This window comes from Solea solea, chromosome 20 (assembly GCF_958295425.1).
Source record: "Solea solea chromosome 20, fSolSol10.1, whole genome shotgun sequence".
Classification (NCBI taxonomy): domain Eukaryota; kingdom Metazoa; phylum Chordata; class Actinopteri; order Pleuronectiformes; family Soleidae; genus Solea; species Solea solea.
This window is the reverse complement of record NC_081153.1, coordinates 14,674,723-14,691,505: the sequence shown is the minus strand read 5'-3', so window position 1 is coordinate 14,691,505 and position 16,783 is coordinate 14,674,723. Positions and strand designations below refer to the sequence as shown.

Here is a 16,783-nt window from a genome sequence, read left to right as displayed (position 1 = left end):
ACAACAGTTTCCATTGCCTTGAATTCTTTCATCAGTGGAAAAGCAAACAACTACAAACCACAGTTCAGCAACCAAAAGTACCAAATGCAGATATTTATTAAATGATTCCTAAATCTACAGTATGTTGTAATATTTAATCCAATCTAGTTTTCTGGGGCTGATTGTAGAATGATCTCACTTTTTAAAAATGAAAGAGGGTGACGATTATCGCACCTCGACAGATTCAACTCGCAATATGTACGCAATTGCTGAGTAACACATTACCGTGTGGATTTCACCTCACACACTTCTTTGCATTTGAATATTTGCAAGTGTGTGTGATCACAAGTTTCAGATCATTTATTTAAGCTTCTTGTTTTAGTTTTTAACAAGCCAAAGTGTTCACCTCACTTTATTCTACCTCATATGAAGTGAATGTGTTATTTTTAGTAATAGGTTCATTTTGCATCATGAATACATCGCTACACTAAATACGAGCATTGTAAATCAAGCATGTTGACGATTATGTTGACATGGTGTTGATTTTCACAGGTATCTTGTGCGTAGTCATTTGTTAAGTGCATTTTTGCGTCACGCTTTAGTTTGTGATGTGTGTATGCGACGGTGATGCGTGACGTGGTAACTGGGATCTACTCCGTGCCATGTGAGGATATGATAATGTGACTGCATTTATATTATAATTCCTATCTAGTCTTTACACCCACTCACAGCACTTTAATGCACAAGTCACATTACAGAAACACTTTCATGGCAGCGCTCCTGCTTTGTAGGCAGAGGAGTCTATCGCACACATCATTCTGCAGGCAAGTAACTTGTCCAAGGACACTTGTGAATGCAGGCTGGAGGAGCCGGGGATCGATCTACTGACCTTCTGACCAAATAGTGTCTAAATATGCTCCACAAAGCACAACCCTCAGACCACGGCTGCCATTGCATTAACTTGCTGATCCCTCTCATTGTCAATGCATCGAGCATGAACAAACGAGGACACCTCGACCAGATTACGCATCATCCCCTTCCCTGACAGTTGCTTGGAACTCTGCTGGCTTTGTGCCACATGAGGTCAAACAAGACCTGAGCAGACCATCAAAATTGTTTTTTTCTTCCTTCAATTCAGGATTCCCTGCGTGGCTTTTCTTTTCCCTCTGACATCTTCCCGCACTGCTCATCTTTCTCACCCGTTCCCTCACATCTTGTATTTATCACTCCATCTGTTGATTTCTCGTCTACTATCGCTCTTTGTCAAATGGCTTCTTGCATTTATCCATCCATCCTTTATTATTCTAACATGCTGGACTCATCTGTCCTTCGTCACGTCGTTACTCTCTCCCTCTCTCTCTGCCAGTCTCTGTCTCACTGTTTTTTCCCTCTGATGTACAACAAATGTTTGACCAAGTTGTTCCGCACTGTATTATTCAGCGCTGTATGTGAGCCCGTGTTATCAGACATGTATCCATGACATGATGCATTGGTTCTGTTTAATTATAGAGATGCTGAATAAATATTTACAGATGGCCAATCTGTCTTGTCTCGGCCCGGCTCACAAGTGTGATTTATGGACCATCAGTTAATGCTGAAAAAACAACTGCCGCTGCTTCTGTGTGGAGGCTGAATATTATGGATTAAATGCAGTATTTCATATCTTAGACACAGCTGTGTCAATGCATGCAAGCAGCTGGAACTTTGGGTCAGAATGCATTTGTTGAGAGTTTAAACAGGTTGGATTCAGCTGCCATGGCATTCGGTCACCGTCAGGTCTCTGGTGGATAATTGTAGACATGTAAATTGAGTATATTAAAGTTTTAAAGCGCTGCCCTGAAATAACCCTAATAGATTGGGTATAAACTGAGTTTTGACCTTGACTGAAAATGGGGAGCTGAAACATCCTGACTGTGTTATAATATAAGCCATTTTGTGGAGGCTGGTTCCCATAAACTCCTTACAAACATGAGGTGGAAAGAGTACTGAAATATTCTACTCAAGTAAAAGTAGCACTAGTTTGATATGTAAGTAAAATTACTTACGTACAAGTAAAAGTACTGGTCTAAAAATTTACTCAAGTAAAAGTAAAAAAGTAGCTTGTTTGAAATGTACTTTAATAACAAGGTTGGAGGACATCAATCTCACATTAATTAAAATACTGACAAAATAAAATGTGAACTCATCATGTATCAGTCAAAATGGTTCAAAGGTCACAAATGCTTTAACTTTCTCAATCACTCGGGGACCTTAATTAACGCCAATTCACCTGTCCTCTTCATTCATTTACCTGTCCCCATCATTCGCCTGTCCTCAACATTCACCTGTCCCCATCATTCACCTGTCCTCATTATTCACCTGTCCTCATCATTTACCTGTCCTCATTATTCGCCTGTCCTCATCATTTACCTGTCCTCATTATTCACCTGTCCTCATCATTTACCTGTCTTCATCATTTACCTGTCCCCATCATTTGCCTGTCCTCATTATTCACCTGTCCCCATCATTTGCCTGTCCTCATCATTTACCTGTCCCCATCATTCACCTGTCCTTATCATTCACCCGTCCTCATTATTTATTTACCTGTCCCCATCAATTGCCTGTCCTCCTCATTCACTTGTCCTCATCCTTCACCTGTCCATGTAATTCATTACTTTCCACCTCTGCTAACAACAACAAATACATACAAAATAGACCTCAATTCATGTAAAATTCATACAAAATAAAAATAAAGATAAAATATTGCTCCATGGTAATGAGGGTTAAGTGGGTCGGGATGAAAATAAAATTAAATCTGACCTAATTTGAACCAAAGGGAATTAGATCCTGAATCAAGCCCAAACCAAAGAGCCAGGCTAATCGGGCTTGGGCTGAGATTCAGAGCTTTGGATTTAGCAAATCCCTGGATCCAAACCAGTCCGTTACCAGTGTGGTTGGTTTTGTGGAAACAGAGGAGCTGGAATGATAGTCATGATAAACTACTGGTACACAATTGAAAGTGCCTTTACATGCAATGGGCTTAAAGAAACTTCCATATGATGTACAACATGACTCGTGGCCGGAGAGTGGTTAAATCTATGGTTCGTCTGAAGTCACTGTTAATCAGTGCGTTGTAGAAACGAATGAGTAAATGTACACTGTAAAAAATTGGGTACAATAAATCATATCTGCAGCCCAATGCATGTTTCTCTTAATTAAACTTAATCTGTTTATAAATGTTTACTGGGTATATTTTGAACTGAGTTTATATAAGACACATTTTAATGCATGTAAAGAGTCTTTGAGCACCCTTTAAAAGCACTACAAAAATAAAATGTGTTATTTTTCTTATCTATTCATTTATCTGTTTGTTTAACCAGCGAAACTGGGGACCCATACAAGCTCGAAGTTTCACTCTGACACAGTCCGGCTTTAGACTGTGTGAGTGACATTTATGTGAGCTCTGAGGTCAAGTGGTGAAGTGTACTGTGGTCATTATGTGTCGTGCACGAGTTCTACCTGCAGTTGCAAGACGTACAGTGAAAACACATTAAGCAGTTCACTTTGAAACTCACTGGAGGGCTGCAATGTTTCCTAATGCTCTCCTTTTTACTGCCCACAAGAGTGTGTGTGTGGTGTGCGTGTGCGTGCGTGCATGTGTGTGTGTGTGTGTGTGTGTGTACTAGCCCGCCTGCTGCTGTTCTACAGCCATCTGGTATGTGGTCAGTCTAGCGAGCCTCTGGAGGGCATCTGGCCAGCAGCTCACTCACCTGGCTCTGCTGGCCCCTGCCAACCACCACACCTGGCCCGGGCCAGCACACAGGGAGAGGGAACAGATTGCACAGTGCAGTGAAAAGCAGTCATAAATTGCAACATGCAATAACACAGTAACACAAGATTCATCTGCCGTTCAGTTGTTGCAGAAGCTATAAATAAATGTCATGCCAAAATGAATGGGATGTTTTTAGTAATCAGATATTACATGACCAAGTGTTAAAAGTCCAGTCTGTAACATTTAGCACGGTTCATCTGCAGGAATTGAATTTAATACCCTCGTTAAATTGCTTTTTTTGTAATCTTAGAATGTCTTTTAAATTGCTTTACAGAGGTTGCTACCTTGCCCCACCATGTTTCTTCAAGATTGCAAACAGACAAACCAGCCAAAGTGCGAATTTTGAAGCAGGAACTGCATATGCAAACATAAAAAAACTGCTCAGGCTATATAAACCTGATGCATAAACCAACAAAGTTGAAGGAGGAAATGGTAGTAAGAGTGTAGAGTGAGTTGTGAAAGACTGTTTATGTCCTTTCCCTGACTCACTTGGGAAAAGGAGGGGGAAGCAGAGAATTCTGTCTGTTTACACTCTGCAGTCTTACCATTATGGCGTGTGGAATGAATCAGTACGGCACGTATTTTTGTGCATTTCCATTAGGAATAGTACCAAAATAACCAGCCCCAACAGTTCCACTTTTCGGTACCCTTCACTTGTGGTACCAGAGTAATGGAATAGTGGAATAGTTCAGGTAGACCCACGACAATCAGCTGATTGGGAGACAGAAAAGCGTCACTCCCTTGCGATGCTTCAGGCGTTTCTTCAACACCCGCAGTCTATTCTCATAAAAAGCTCAATGCCGTTGTTCGTTGTCGTCGCACCGGTACAACCACACGCTACGTATCTCTCGGACACGGCCATCAGGCACAGCGCACACCCCGCGTACCCAGTAAAGGTACTGTTCTCAGTCCAAACACAAGCCTGACAGAGGGCAAACCGTACCGTACTGTACCAGACCTAACTGTACTAACACGGTTTTAGATGTCACTACTCCTTACGTACTGGACCTTTACTATTCATTCAGTTGCTGCAGAGAACCTCAGTGTTTCACAAACAACAACACTCACAAAACATTTGTTCGGAAGAGATTGTCAACATTATCATAAGTTTCCATAATGAGTAATGTTGACTTGTGCTGCATCTGTGCCAACAGTCTGTGCCAGTCTGTGCCAAGCCATCCATTTAGCATATGAAGGCACATCCTTCCCGCAGGTTGTCCTCTGCTATCAATTACACTCTCCTCTCCCTGCAAGAAAGATGCTCTTTGTCCCCCTGGTGCACACACACACACACACACACACACACACACACACACATAAATGTGTGCACATGCCATGGACACAGAGGGACAGACACCTGCAGAGTGTTTGTCACCTCTTCTGCTGGCATCTGTGACCGCTCAGCATTGTGGGAGAGATGGCCATCTGTTGTCGGCAAAGCTGGATTTGGAGGGGACGAGCAGGCCTGGTGCATCATGCTGCTCTTTTCTGCTGGTCTGAGTTGTGTGAAGTGTTGTGTTGTTGTTGTAGCAAGTTTGTGTTGTTTTCAGTCCTCAGCAGAGTTAATTGGCGACAACATTTCAGCAACGGGAAAAAGGTAAACAAAATGTTGCATTAAGCTACAAATACAATTGCGTGGTTGTCACGGTGTTAAACGTAATTGGAGCTTGGGGCATTAGTGTCTTCTTTCTTCTTCTTTTTCTTTTCCAGGAAATTGAACATATGCTAATTACGCAAAAGCAATGTCCCATACAGAATGTTTTGGATTCATTAAAACCGCATGCAAATGGTTGTCTTTTGTCAGATTGAACTCTCTCCTAATTATCGTGGAAATGTTTACACTTCTTCACAGACAGACAGCACATGAATTCATGATTGGCACGGCAGTGGCTGCAAGGTTTCGTCAATTATCCTGGCGAGGTTACGTTAGCTGCCTCTTGATTCGCAGCAGGTCCTTGTTATTGTGAACACGGGAATATTGAACCCTTTTCTGTATGTATTTCAATTTTTTAGAGTTAAAGTGTTGTGGTATTTAAAAAAAAAAATGTTGAGTGAAATTAGAGCTGCTTTCAATACAATTGCTATTGTCAGCAGATTAGGTCAAAATATCAATTTGATATTAAAAAAAAGCAATACATCTTTTTATACGATTGCGATAGAAGTGGTAACTAAAGCGATGCGACAAAAGTTAGACTCTGCACTGTGTGAAATCATGTAACCTAAGAAACCTAACGTGCCAACAAAGTCAAACGTTCAGCTAAAATCATACTAGTTTAAATTTGTAGGCGACGCCTATTCTGCAAACTCTGTGCTGCTGAAGGAAAACATAAATAAATATGGAGAAGGAGAGAAATATGCAGTTTAAAATGAAGAGCAAATGCCATCAGCAGCTCCAGAAACATTACAGGAAAGTCAGCTTGAGATAACAGAGACATTAACCCACATATTCCTGAAGGACATTCATGTGTGCAGGACGTTCATTTGGCTGGCTGGTTGGGTTGTTGGGCTGCTCATCCAGCCGGCCTGCAGATCGCAGACAGATGTTCAAGCAGCCAGGCCTGCAGCGCCACAGGCACTCATGTGGTCTAGAAAAACCCGGAGACCAGATGCTGCTACCTGGTGTCCCACCCGCCTGCCTATCTGCTACACTGGGCATGGTCCAGTGGCCGTCACATGACCTGAGATTGGGCTTTGCGATTATTTGCCGTCAATCAAATCTGATGATAGAATAAGGTCGGCTCAGGGGGTTATTTTCTTTTTAAATAATTCTAACTCTCATGCATTTAAGTCATAGGATATGTATTTTTGATTTCCAAGCTCAGCTACACTATTTTGACGGATATGAAAAGCCATATTGCAACCAAAACAAACAGCACACTATAAAGAAGAAGTGCTCTCCTAAAATGATAGCATCAAAACACACATAAAACCTCACATGTCAGTCTACGAGGTGACATCAAACAACATAATGCAGCATCTACATCTCTTTCAGTCTCATTTTCCCTCCAGTTTTTGTTCCACAAATAAATAAGCAGACTCGTGAACAAACAGAAACACACGTCCCTCTCCACAGTCCCCCGTTATTACCAAACACCGGGAAACTTTTGAAGTCATTCAAAGACACTCGGCATTAAAGATTTATTTGTTCTTTGAAGTGTCAGCGATGTTTTGTCTTATCGCTTCTGCAACAAATGTAGCGTGGTAGTGGTGTTTCCACAGTGCGGCTGGTGCTGACCCAGAACTGCCATAGACAGGTTGCATGGCCTGACAGTCGGGTGCTTGTTTTAGCCTCACTAATGAGGAATGGCTCAGTCATGGTATTTTTCTCCTTGTAACCTCAAAGGACTTTTATTCAGACTATATTGTCATGTAAAAAAAGGAGGAAAAAAAAAACCCTGACAATATTAGGAGGAGGCTGAGTTATGAGATTGTTACATCTGGGTGGTTTTTCCTTTATAGCATCCTTTTATAGTGCGACACACAAGTCTTTCTTCTCATATGAAGGAGGCCCTTTTGTTGAAAAATGTTGATTGATTTTGATGAAGAGATAGTACAGTTATTGTCTTGTACATCTGGTGTCTGTGTCATCTCTGCTTCTGTTGATACGCATCAATCCAGTTCCAGGAATACGTTCACATTTTCTCATATTTGGTTGTATTTTCTGAGGGGGGATTTTACGGTCACAACGCTCCGATCTGATGCCTGGATTTCAATTAAGCTTTGAATTCCAATAACGGCTCATTGTTTGTGCCTTTATTAACTGCTCTATCTCTTAGATTCATCAGGCATATCTCACTGTGCTGTGCATCAGTGCATCTCTCTCTCCCCCCCTCCCAATCTGCTTGAAGGCAAACAGAGACTCATACTGCCCCCTACTGCCCACCATTATTACATACACAACAGAATTAATAGTGATGCCTTCCTCGAGCAGACAACATCCTGGTTCTCTGCCAGTAGCTCAATACCAAGCTCAGTCACAGGCAGCAATGGACAATAATAGATTTTACTGATTCGAGTGGAGCACACTCCTGACTGTAGCACCGCTCGACCACTCACCACTGAATGACTGTTTTTCTCCTTCCTCTGTCACAAGGCCCCGAATTCAGCAATCAATTATACTCATTTTAAAAGGAACTCTGCTATTATGGAAGAGCAGGTCAGGGTAAGGCGGTGTAAAATTGTTTTTCACTGAAAGGAATGCACAAAAGTAAGACAGATATGCTGATGGAACCGGCAGCAAATGCTTTATGAGCACAGTAGTGGACATGTGGATTCATATGCAACCACAGAAACCGCAAATGATGGATTGATTAAGAAATGACACTGACTGACAATCGATAGAATAAATAGTATATGAAAACAAAGGTTTGCATGTTCTCCCCCTGTGTGCGCGGGTTTTTTCCGGTTTTCCAGTTTTCAGGTCAATTGGACACTCTTAACTGACCGTAGATGTGAGAGTGAATGGTTGTTTGTCTCTATGTGGCCCTGTGATGGACTGGCGAGCTGTCCAGGGTGTACCAGCTGAGATTGGCACAGTGACCCCCGCGACCCTCATGTGGAGGATAAAGCGGTAGAAAATTGATGGATGGATGGATGGTTGAAATTAAAGGAACCACTGTCAGGAGAAACGATTATTTGACCTTTGGCAGCAAACAGACACATTTCCATCATAATCTATAACAAGAGAAGAGCATTCTATCTTTGTGTTTTAGCACTTGGCCCCCGAGCAGCCGTGGGCTCCTCTAAAGACGTCCTAAGTAAGTGTTCCCAATGACAAGACAGACTAAATACCCCCTAACAAACGACACAAGACTGCAGAAAGCACTTTAACAAAGGCGGTATGTAATGAACCCAAGGTGCCTTCCACCCAATACATCATCCTGAGTGAATTTGCCAACATCACTCTCTTTACCTCCGAGCATGGTAAATGAGAATTTATGCAGCCGCTACTTTATCATTCTTTACTTTTTTCACCCCCATGAGGTAGCCACGCCATGCGAGACAGATATTTCCACCAAAGGCAATATCCCCTCACAGTAATTATATCAGAGCAAGAGAATGGCTCATTAACATATGCTAGGCATGTCAGGAATTTACAAGCACCTTTTGTAGATGCCTCTCATCGGCGTGCTTCTCCCATCCGTATGGTGCCTCCTTTGAGGATGCAACCTCCTCATTTCCATAGATGTCAATCAGGCAGCGCGAGGATTTTCGGAGGCATTGTGTACAAAAACACAGGGCTTTCGGAGTACGGCAATCATGAGGGACAGCTCAATGATATGGAAGAAGTGTGCATGTGTGCACACAAGTGGTGGGGTGGGGGGGTTGTTGTGGGGGGTGGGGGGGTGCAGATGCGAGCTGTGAAACGATGTGTTGAAAACAAAGCGATAGGGGGAGAGTTATCTCGATGATGTGCTATCAGAGGCAGAGAGGATGGAGAGACTGTATTTTGCTTTTCTGCGGCGTGCTAAAGTGTCACATGTGTATGTGTGAATACATGCAACACCAGACCAACTATGAGACACATCCTGAGGCCACTGGGCTAGTGCTGCTGCTGCTGCTGCTGCTGCAGGCATATAGTGTTAACCTCTCACCAAATGGCCTATATAATGACGTATCTATGAGCCATATTCACAAACACCTCTTAAGGCCACCATTGTGATGTCACTGTGTAGACTTATGTAACATTAAGGTAAACATTTACCCCAGAACAAAACAGTGTCTGCTTTCTTCCAGCGTTGGAGGAAGAAGAGGCAAAGCTGCAGAGATTTAACCATTCTGGATTTTCAGAATGCGATTATTTAGGGACACAGTAGACACAGCAGAGTGTGGTTTTCATCTACTGTAAATGCTACAAAGACCCCTTTGACTAATATTCAATGTTAAAACATTACAGTCTACACTCAGGGCCTTATGTGATTTCTGTTTGGGTCCAGTTTTGATGCGGTACAAATGCATCAGATCAAATGGCGTCGTGACCCAGTGGCTCTGTCTGCTCCTCTTTGTCTGCCTGACCTTCAGGCTCAAGCCGGGTTGAAGCCAATCAGAACAGACTAGTGTGGTTGTTTAGTTGCACCGCAGTGGCTGAGTGGGCCACTTCACTCATAACGGAGAGTGAGAGGTGAAAGCCAAAGCTGGAGTTGCACTTAACTGAATGGCAGCTGTACTCTTCCATTGCCTGGGAGTGAAACAGTGACCTAACAGTTACATACGGCCTACAAAGTGAGATGGAGATAGAGAGAAGAGTCATTTTTGAGTTTGAAAAAGTCTGGTCTTTTTTTTTCCACCCCCCCACACAAAAAGTCACTGCAATCACTAAAGACCTAATGCCCATTACCATCACCAACTACTCTCTACACCTCTCTCTTTCCTTCTCATTTACTGTCATTGCCTTTTCCCTTTAAGTGTACTTTCGCCCACACCACTTGGAAATTGATTGAAACAAAATGTCACAATTATGCCCTGTAGCTCGCCGCTTCAATTATTCATCAATTAGGGGCTAGGCTCCTTTTTTCTCTCCTCTGAGCTGATTTTTCATTCAGTTTGCTTGAGATGTATGGCTCCCCTGCTGTTAACCAGTCCAAAGTCATTAGTTTCTGGGTTTGCAATTAAACCTGATGCATTATGCATGAGGCTCTGAGTCAGTAGACACACGCAGCAGCGGCCGCAGCAGCTAGCGAGGAGAGCTAGCAAGCTCTGGAGGCGTGGATGGGAAATTAATTTGCTACAAATGAAGTTCCTTCAGTCTGTGTCTCCCTCACTGTCTCTATCTTTCTCGTCTGGCAGGTTGGAACAGATGCCACCGGTTTGAAATGGAGATGGAATCAGTGGCACAGCTTGATCAGCAGGAGAACATTATATCAAAATAAAAATAAATATAGATATATTCTGTATGTAGTGTGCACTTTGCGTGACACCACATTCACAACGTACACTTTTGTAAATTGCTTGTCTATGTACGCAAGTATAAGTAGGTATACTGTTTATATATCATTGCCATAAAGTGGAATAGTTAGTGTTGAAACCTGTTGACTTTTTTTGCAGGTTTAACAGTTACACACACACACACACACACGTCCTGACCAGGAACAATGTGTAGTTGACCAGCGTTGTCGTTCACAAACAACAACTCTATCATAGTGTGCTGCAGTGTTTCTTTTTATTATCACAAAGGTTATAAAAACCTGTAGTTACAATTGTATGTGTATTCAAAATCAAGTAGAGAGATGTGTGAAGAAGCTACAACTACATTTGCAAATTACAATGTGCATTTGCTGCCATCTAGTGACCAGAGAGTAAAAAAAAAAAACATCATGATGTGTTTACAGGACAAAAGCTATGGAAAATGAACACTGTATTACCACAGATATTGAAAAGACTGTATCCAATCATAAAGAGAAAACAGATAATGGCAAATACCTTTTCAAAGAACGTGTATTTATCTTGTCGCAATACCATAGTAGCAGTGTCCTTCTGTGTTGAAGCACTTGTATGAACAAAGAACAGCTCGCACTGGAATGGTCAGTGAACTCCTCACTTTCATGTCCTGTCATGACAAAACATATTTAATAATCACATGAAACACAACAGGTTTATTTTTATTTCATATGTCAAAGAAAGTTAGTTTCAATCAGAATGTTTGAGAAAAGGTTTCTACAGAATATGCTCATTCACTGATAGGACAGAAGCATTCACCTCACCTTCCTCAGATTGACAAAATGAACACACTCCAGCCAGGTGGTGAGGAACGGGCCTTGGCAAAGTGCACAACAGCTGCCATTAGCCAACAGAGCACTCAGACACGGGTAGTGAGGAAGCATCCTGTGGACCAGAGAAACCCTGTTCCTGTCCTCCCACAAGACAAATCTGGCAACCAGCTCCTGGAAATCCAAGATGTCACAGTGAGATTTCTTACAAAGTGACTCTTGTTGTGTCTGCCGGGTTTCTATAAAGTTACCTTTAATGTTAGCACCTCAGCATCCTGCTCCGATTGCATTGGCTCACACTGCACAAATCTGTTGCCTTCACAGTAAAGCTCCTTCAAGGGCAGCCGATGAAACTAGACAGGGTTTACACGCACGGCTGATTGTCAGGTTTACTGTCAAATTCATCTACAACATAATGGGTGTAAGTAAAATGATGCTATATATTTTTACCTCAACAGGGAACATGGACAACTTGTTGCCAGCCACATCAACGACTTGGAGTTTTTCCAGGGCTGTAATTCCCTGAGTTACATTTCGTATGACAGGGTACAAAACCATAGACTATATTTAGAAATTACATACAATTATTTAGAAAACAGTGTAATTTGTTTGGTGTGACCAAGAACAATAGAAAGGAGTAAATACCCACCTCTGGAAGGCTGGTCAGCTTGTTTCTGGCTACATGGAGCTTGGTTAGGTCTTTACATTGGCACAGCTGCTGGGGTAAACAACAGAGCCGGTTGGAAGTCAAGTTTATCTCGGACAGTTTACTGAGGTGACCCAGTTCAGCGGGGAGCTCCTCCAGCTTATTGTCCAGCACACTGAGATGTTCAAGTTTCACCAAACTGAGGGAAACATGGAAGATCAAAAACTGAACTAATGAAAACAGGTAAGTTGACAGCAGCAGGTATGGAGAACTCTTGGACACTGCACCTTTTAATCTCTGGTGGAAGACTTTGAATTTTGTTGTGGTTCAGATTGAGCACAACAAGGTTGTGTAAGCCATCTGTAAGATAAAAAAAAAAACACTCCAGGTGTTCATTTTGTCTTGTTGGAGAGTTGATTCCCTGTGGTGTTGATGATGCAGAAGAGTGAGAACCTACCTATCACCTCAGGTGGGACTACTGTAATCTGATTACTGAATAGATACAGTTTCTTCAGGGACTCCAAATGGCCCAAAGCAGCAGGAACTTCCTTCAAGGAGTTGTTTCCCAAATTCAGCTCTGTTAGCTAAAATACATTGTATCCAGAAAAGTTAGTAATCACAGACCTATGTTGTGTCAAAAAAAAAAAGTCAAAATGTTCTTAGTTGGAAAACATACAGGAAACTCACATGTTTTAGGGAGAGCAGCTCAGCAGGCAGACTAGTGATACAGTTGTTGTTCAGCAGGAGAACTGACAGCTTTGTGAGTCTAGAAACACATTTAGGCACCTCTCTTATTTTCTTTGAACTCAAATTCAACGATGGGGAATTTCCATACAAGGCTCTGACCACAGAAACATCAATGGCTCCGACCACTGACTCGGCCATTTGCTTTACCACCCAAATTCACCTTTCATCCAAGATGCTTCCTCAGTTCTAAAAGTCTGTGGTGAAATCCATGAACTTAAGTTTCCATGGCGACAAGATGCCATCGAGGATTTCATATTGTGCAGTGGTGACATCTAGTGGTGAAAGGTGAGTAATGTAATGTAATGAGTACACGCATTAAGCAGACATGACATAAACTTCATGTCAAAATTAAACTAGAAAGAGACTAAAAAATGCACAGATTGCTTATTTGTAAAATAAATGAAATGCCTCACAGCACTACTCTAGTCCTGTTTTTGAGTTTATGTGCATATAGGAGTGTGTGCGTCCTGAAGATTACTCATGTAGAACAAAATAAATCAAATCCAATCAATATTTCCTGGTCGGGAAAACCAAAATCCAAGCATATTGTCTTTAATATCGTTTGTGTTTATGTAACAATGACATGATTTACAGGTTCACCAACTCAGTTCATTCCAAGCACACAGCATGCATGGTGTACAGCTCCCCACTTCTCTTCTGGCCCGCTGGAACATCATTGTACTAAGGTGTCACACCTTAGTACAATTCACCCTTTAAAATCAGTTGGTATTAAAGGGGCCCTTGGTGTGAGAGGTTAAGACCCTCTGCATTAAACAAACGGGTTTATTTTCCCCATCAGGACTACGCCGGAGCTCAGCTGTCCTCCACATTGGCCGGTTCCTTTAGCCGCTCCACAGAATTGTAATGCTCTCCCAGTCCGTAGGCGTGACGCATGTAGCTGTAAAACACACCAACAGAAGAAATTCTGAGTCAAAACATCTCAGATAAAGCTGAATATATTTTTATACCGAACACAACCGAAAAATAAACCATTTTACAACATACACGAGGGTGATAGATTCACTGTCAAATTCTTCTCCAATCTTTATTGCTGGCGAGTCAGCCTGGATCACTTCTATTGGCAAGTGGAGGACTTGGGTCAAAGCTCGCAGCTGTGGGGTAATTAACATATTGTAAACAAAAGGAGCAACAGCACAGTGTATGTGTGACAAAAAAACAAAAAAACAACTGACCTCCAGTTGTCCACCCCAAGCTGCTGTGTGCTCCACATCACTGCAGTATTTTTCAAACTCATCTGAGAAAACATATGCAACCACATACACAGACATGAATAATATACACACACATTAAATACCTGAGGCTGCTATTTTCTGATGGTATAACCAAAGATTAAATGACAACACTTACCTGGTGTGTACATGTTACCATTGTTCGGGTTGGTGAGGAAAGGCAAGAAGTCATCAACATGGCTTCTCATGTGCTCGGCAGTAAGAGAGCGCAGTTTCTCCAAACTCATAGTTAACGCAGGCTAAAACAAAACACAAAACAACGTGGCCTCTTAGCGCACAAACACATGGTCCACGATACCAATAATATCAGATACAACGATTCTTTGATAATCAATATATCAATATCGATCATATAGCGATACATCACGATAACTGTCTGAAACTGAAGAAATGAAATGTACGTAAAAAGTTCAAAGTGCAGGATAGAAATCTCTATTTATTCACAAAAAAAGGGTCTAAAGTCTATATGTACTGAACGTGGATGAGGCATCTCTTCTCCACTAGAAACTTCCTCTTCTTCAACCAGGTAACTTCCGCCCAAGTTTCCCTCATTCATTTGAACAGCTCCACCGCGAGGAGACGTTTGTGATGGCCAGCGAGTGAAACTGGCAGGGACTGTTTAGAGCGCCTTACATTATCAATTAAAGTATCAATTTCCATATTGCACGAGGAAGGACGACGACATGTCAGTAAGTCAATATTTTGACCAACCCCTAGCATGAACCCTACTGATACTGTCATGTCATGCTTTAGCAACTCCAAACTGCACACCCTTTCTGATTAGATATTCAAAACACAGCTACGGTAAAATACTCCATTAACTATATGTACCTTTGAGCGCTGTGCCAGCTGATCTTCAACGGCCCGGTACATGCAGTGGCCATCAGATGGGATCTCCTTGATCTGCAGCTGTTGCTGGGCAAGTTTCTGAGCCAGCTTCAATCCCTCCTGGTGCCTGACACCCTGCAGGTTCTGCACCTCGGCGTCTGCTATCCTGCTCTCTCTCTCCTTGTCCTGGGCAGCCTTCTTGTCCTAGAGAAGATCATTTCAATAAAACTGTTTATTAATAGCTGTAACTGTCACTAACTTAATTTAAACTTCATTTAAACCGTCAAACAAACATGTTTGATTAATCTACAAATCAGAGATGAAGTGTTAATGGCCTTAATGCTCAATAAAAGTGATTGAGAATGTAGTATTTTATACATGGGGATTCTAGGACAACGACTAATCATGCTGCTGTAGGCAACAGCACTTAAAAACCATCCACCTGTGACTCACCCTTCTCTTCTGAGCCTTGGTTACTCGTGGCTGTTTGCTCTCATCGTCTTCTACACTCTCCGTCTTCATGGTCTCGACTCCATTTATAACCTCTTCAAACTTGAAAAAGTGAGTGACAAGAATTTCAAATAAGTTAATCTAAGAAAGCATATTTTGTTTTGTACATGATGCATTTTATACATGTACAGAAATCAGACAGAAGGCTTTTACCGCTGAGCCACTTGTAGATTTGAGTTGCCTGAATTCTTCCTCATGTTTTTCATTGAGTTCAGCCTCCAGCTTGGCAATGTCCTCTGTCAACTGTTTCCTCCTTTTCTTGTCATTTTTGGGGACAGCATTTTTCATGCTCTGGATTTTAGCTGAAAAACAAAGCACATTCTTAAATAAACAATCTAAACAATACGATCTAATCTTTATTAAAAGAGATTCAAAAACCGTTTTAAAAACATAGATGATATAACATTGAATAAATTTGATAAAACATTAAATCCAATTCTCTATGACAGATGTGTGTCATTGACAACTTTTCTCCCAAAATTTAAAATGCATTCATTGTAGTAACTGTATAATTGATGACAATGAGCCAAATTATTCCTTACTATTTTCTCACAAATGCTTTTTTGTGTTTTCTTTATTAAAAAACTTGTAATGCAAACAGTGATTGATTTTGACCTCAGACTAAAAAAAACTGTTTTAATATAATTGTTTGATTTTACCAGAATAATCTGAAGGTTTTGTGAATGCAGCTTAAAAAAATGGTTTTGTGTTTACAGTTTAGAAAAAGAGGTAGAAGGTTTCAGGAAATATTTATCAGAATGTAAGCTTTACTGGCCAAGTATGTGTAGTAGACATGGGATCTGACTGTCTGCAATCAGTGTACTTATGCATATTATAAATAGACATACAGCTGAATGTACTAGAAAGCAGGGGTAAGATAAATAAACATAACAAACCATTACTGCTGCTAGTGGGTTATTTAGGCTACTTTCTAAATGAAATAACAACACAGAATATACAAACTACCGAGAACATGATCTACATATTACAATGACATGATTAATATTATATGAATAATATATGAATGAATGAGAAGAGCTGCACTCCACTACCTTGCAGGTCTTTCTTTTCCTTGCGGTGCTGCTTTACCAACAGATCTTCTGTTGTCTCCACTGTCCTTCCCTCCATGACTGGAAGCTGCTGCCGGCGCTCGCTTTATTGAGTGAAAGTCTTTGTGAGCAACATGAACCTGGAGACTGCTAAAAGTGTTGTAATGCAACTGACACGGGCAGACAAACATACACTGTGCAATAACTACAACGTGCTGTTATGGCCTTATCAGGAAGCGACGAAGAAGAAAGGTGGA

The 16,783-nt window shown here is 41.5% G+C and overlaps 2 protein-coding genes across 2 annotated transcripts; both read right to left on the bottom strand.

Moving 5' to 3' along the window:
• Positions 1–11,026: 11,026 nt before the first annotated feature.
• Positions 11,027–13,321, bottom strand: lrrc69 (leucine rich repeat containing 69). Its single transcript, XM_058619253.1, has 8 exons — positions 12,830–13,321; positions 12,600–12,726; positions 12,430–12,502; positions 12,146–12,341; positions 11,947–12,018; positions 11,748–11,849; positions 11,491–11,670; positions 11,027–11,336 (listed from the first exon to the last, which is right to left on the bottom strand). The coding sequence occupies exons 1-8, from the start codon at positions 13,025–13,027 to the stop codon at positions 11,229–11,231; spliced, it is 1,056 nt and encodes a 351-aa protein (XP_058475236.1). The 5' UTR covers positions 13,028–13,321; the 3' UTR covers positions 11,027–11,228.
• Positions 13,322–13,425: 104 nt separating this feature from the next.
• On the bottom strand, positions 13,426–16,783 carry otud6b (OTU deubiquitinase 6B). The gene is made up of 8 exons (XM_058619254.1): positions 16,530–16,783; positions 15,631–15,779; positions 15,421–15,519; positions 14,971–15,171; positions 14,258–14,378; positions 14,083–14,144; positions 13,895–14,001; positions 13,426–13,787 (listed from the first exon to the last, which is right to left on the bottom strand). Exons 1-8 carry the CDS (start codon positions 16,603–16,605, stop codon positions 13,703–13,705), a joined length of 900 nt encoding a protein of 299 aa, XP_058475237.1. The 5' UTR covers positions 16,606–16,783; the 3' UTR covers positions 13,426–13,702.